The sequence below is a fragment of the Alosa alosa genome, chromosome 2 (genome assembly GCF_017589495.1).
Source record: "Alosa alosa isolate M-15738 ecotype Scorff River chromosome 2, AALO_Geno_1.1, whole genome shotgun sequence".
Lineage (NCBI taxonomy): Eukaryota > Metazoa > Chordata > Actinopteri > Clupeiformes > Clupeidae > Alosa > Alosa alosa.
Window position 1 is genome coordinate 17,943,647 of NC_063190.1, and position 2,500 is coordinate 17,946,146.

At 45.5% G+C, this 2,500-nt stretch overlaps 1 protein-coding gene across 1 annotated transcript in view; it reads left to right on the forward strand.

The window, feature by feature from the left end:
* The window catches only part of tenm1 (teneurin transmembrane protein 1), a 180,394-nt gene that overhangs the window by 123,238 nt on the left and 54,656 nt on the right, over positions 1 to 2,500 (forward strand). Inside the window, 2 exon segments of the mRNA XM_048234047.1 lie at positions 704 to 904; positions 2,448 to 2,500. The exon segment at positions 2,448 to 2,500 is cut by the window's right edge and continues 99 nt beyond it. Coding sequence (XP_048090004.1) covers positions 704 to 904; positions 2,448 to 2,500 — 254 coding nt within the window.

Genomic DNA, 2,500 nt, shown 5'->3' on the forward strand with positions numbered 1-2,500 from the left:
TCTTGTACTCTTGAACTCAAGTACTTTTTTTAAAAACAAGTACTTTAGTACTTTTACTTAAGTAGACATCTGACTGTTTTACTTTTACTTGTACTTGAGTAAAATTGAGCAAAGGGTATCTGTACTTTTACTCAAGTAATGAAGCTGTGTACTCTGTCCGCCTCTGGATACATGTTTGTGTTATCGTTATAGTTATCGTTCCTGGTGTGAGTGGCAGTTTACTGCTGCTACCATCAATTTATAGTTAGGAGTAGTATGCTTAATTTGCAACCAATTCTCCAATCTTGGCCAATATTGTGGCTAGTATAATATACTGTGTTGAAGCAGAAAGGACACTTGCCTACTACTTAATAGACTTTAGTATAGTTTGTCTCAGAGTGAACCCTCGTCCTTGATTCCATACTTGTGGTGTTTAAAAGCATTTGATAGTGAGAGCTCAGTATTGTTTTCTTCATATTCTAACCCTGGAGTCAGACTAATTCATATTTATAGCCCTGCTCCTCATGTAATTCTCTGAAGCAATCTCACACATAAACATATAATTGGGTCTTCCCCATTTAGGCTAGTCTGGAGAGTACGAAGCAGAGGCTTGACATTAATGAACTAATTTTTAACCATTCCTCTGGATTTATCTGTTTACTCTAATTTTCTTTCTCTCCATTTCTCTCTCTCTCTCTCTCTCTCTCTCTCTCCCCCTATGCAGTTGACTGTGAGGATCCGCTGTGCTCAGGGCATGGTGTGTGTGTAGGCGGCGACTGTTTGTGCTCCTCTGGCTGGGGGGGAGTGAACTGCGACAGCCCGCTCCCCTCGTGCCAGGAACAGTGCTCAGGCCACGGCACTTACCAGCCGGACCCCGGCGAGTGTGTGTGTGAGCCAGGATGGACTGGAACCGACTGTGCTACAGGTGAAAAATCATCATCTAGACCTTAAACACTCAAGTGTGTGTGTGTGTGTGTGTGTGTGTGTGTGTGTGTGTGTGTGTGTGTGTGTCACTCATTCATACTCATGGTAGGATGCAATCATCATCTAAAAAAACCAGGCTTGTGCAAAATTCCAGAATTGAATTAAAACTGGCTCTTAAATTCCAATTCAAATTTTTGAATTTCACTTGCATTTCAATTGATGTAGCAAACAGGAAGCAGAATTGCAATTCGAATTGTGCACAACCCTGACACACACACACACACACACACACACAGCTGAAGCTGTGATGTGGCCAACCCATGCAGTGGCTGGTGGGGAGAGGGCGATGAGCTTGAGCTGCTGGGTCTCTAATGGCTTTAGCAGCTCTTGTGCCGTAGCAGTGCTGCTGCTCGCTGCTCTCTCCCTCAGCCCTGTGAAATCAGTGTGCGGATACAAAGAGGCTCACACCCTGGGGAAAATGGCTGCTGTGAAGCAACCCCCCCACCCTTTCTCTCTCTCTCTCTTTCTCTCTCTCTCTCTCCCTCTCCCCCTCTCTGCTTCCTCATCCTCCACTCGCACCTACCTCCACCACCACCATCATCTACCTCTCTTGTCTACCGTTTAAATCCTTTATTTCTTAGAGCCTGTTTGTATCTCTTCATCTCTCCAACATTGCTGCATCTGGGTCATCTTTTCCCACTTATTCTCTCTTACTCGTGCTGCTTCTTCTGAGTGTGTGTGTGTGTGTGTGTGTGTGCGAGTTGTTGCACAGTGGTTTCGAATGTGGCTTAACCGATCATTATGTAAGGGATAATGCATAGACGCCTGTCATTATCGGAAAATAAGTCCCGACAGGGCGAACAGGACGTCTTGCTTTGTCCTGAAGGGACTTATTTTCCGATAATGACTGGCTATACATAATGACAGTTCTATTCATTATCCCGCTTATTACATGGCTACTTGCCAAAATAAAAAAATAAACTCCACATGAAATGACTCTTTACATTTATTTGTTACCGTTTCATCGTGGCTTTTGCTGAGAAACAAATAGTTTGCAACACACGCTGAATTTCAAACATTCTTTAGAACACAGCTATTCAACCGTCTGCTTTCAGTTTTGAATGAAATTCAAATGCAAGAAGTCACCGGACAATTCAAGTGAATGGAGCATTCTGTAGCATTATGAAGAGCCGTGTAATAAGAGGAGTTTTATAATAGTGTTTAGCAAAGTGTTAACAGAGTTGTTAATAACAAAGTGACAACAAACCCTGTCTCTCTGTCTCTTCCACTCTTTCCCTCTCCCTCTCTCCCTCTCTCTCTCTCTCTCTCCCTCTCTCTCTCCCCCTCTCCCTCCCTCTCCCCCTCTTCCTCTCTCTCTCTCCTCTCTCTCTCCCCCTCTCCCTCTCCCCCTCTCCTCTCTCTCTTTTCCCTCTCTCCCTCTCTCTCTCCCCTCTCTCTCTCCCTCTTTCCCCCTCTCCCCTCTCTCTCTCCCTCTCTCCCCCCTCTCTCTCCCCCTCTCTCTCTCTCCCTCTCTCTCCCTATAGAGGAGTGCTCCCCGCCCTGCAGCCCTCACAGCGTGTGTGTTGGCAGGCGGTGC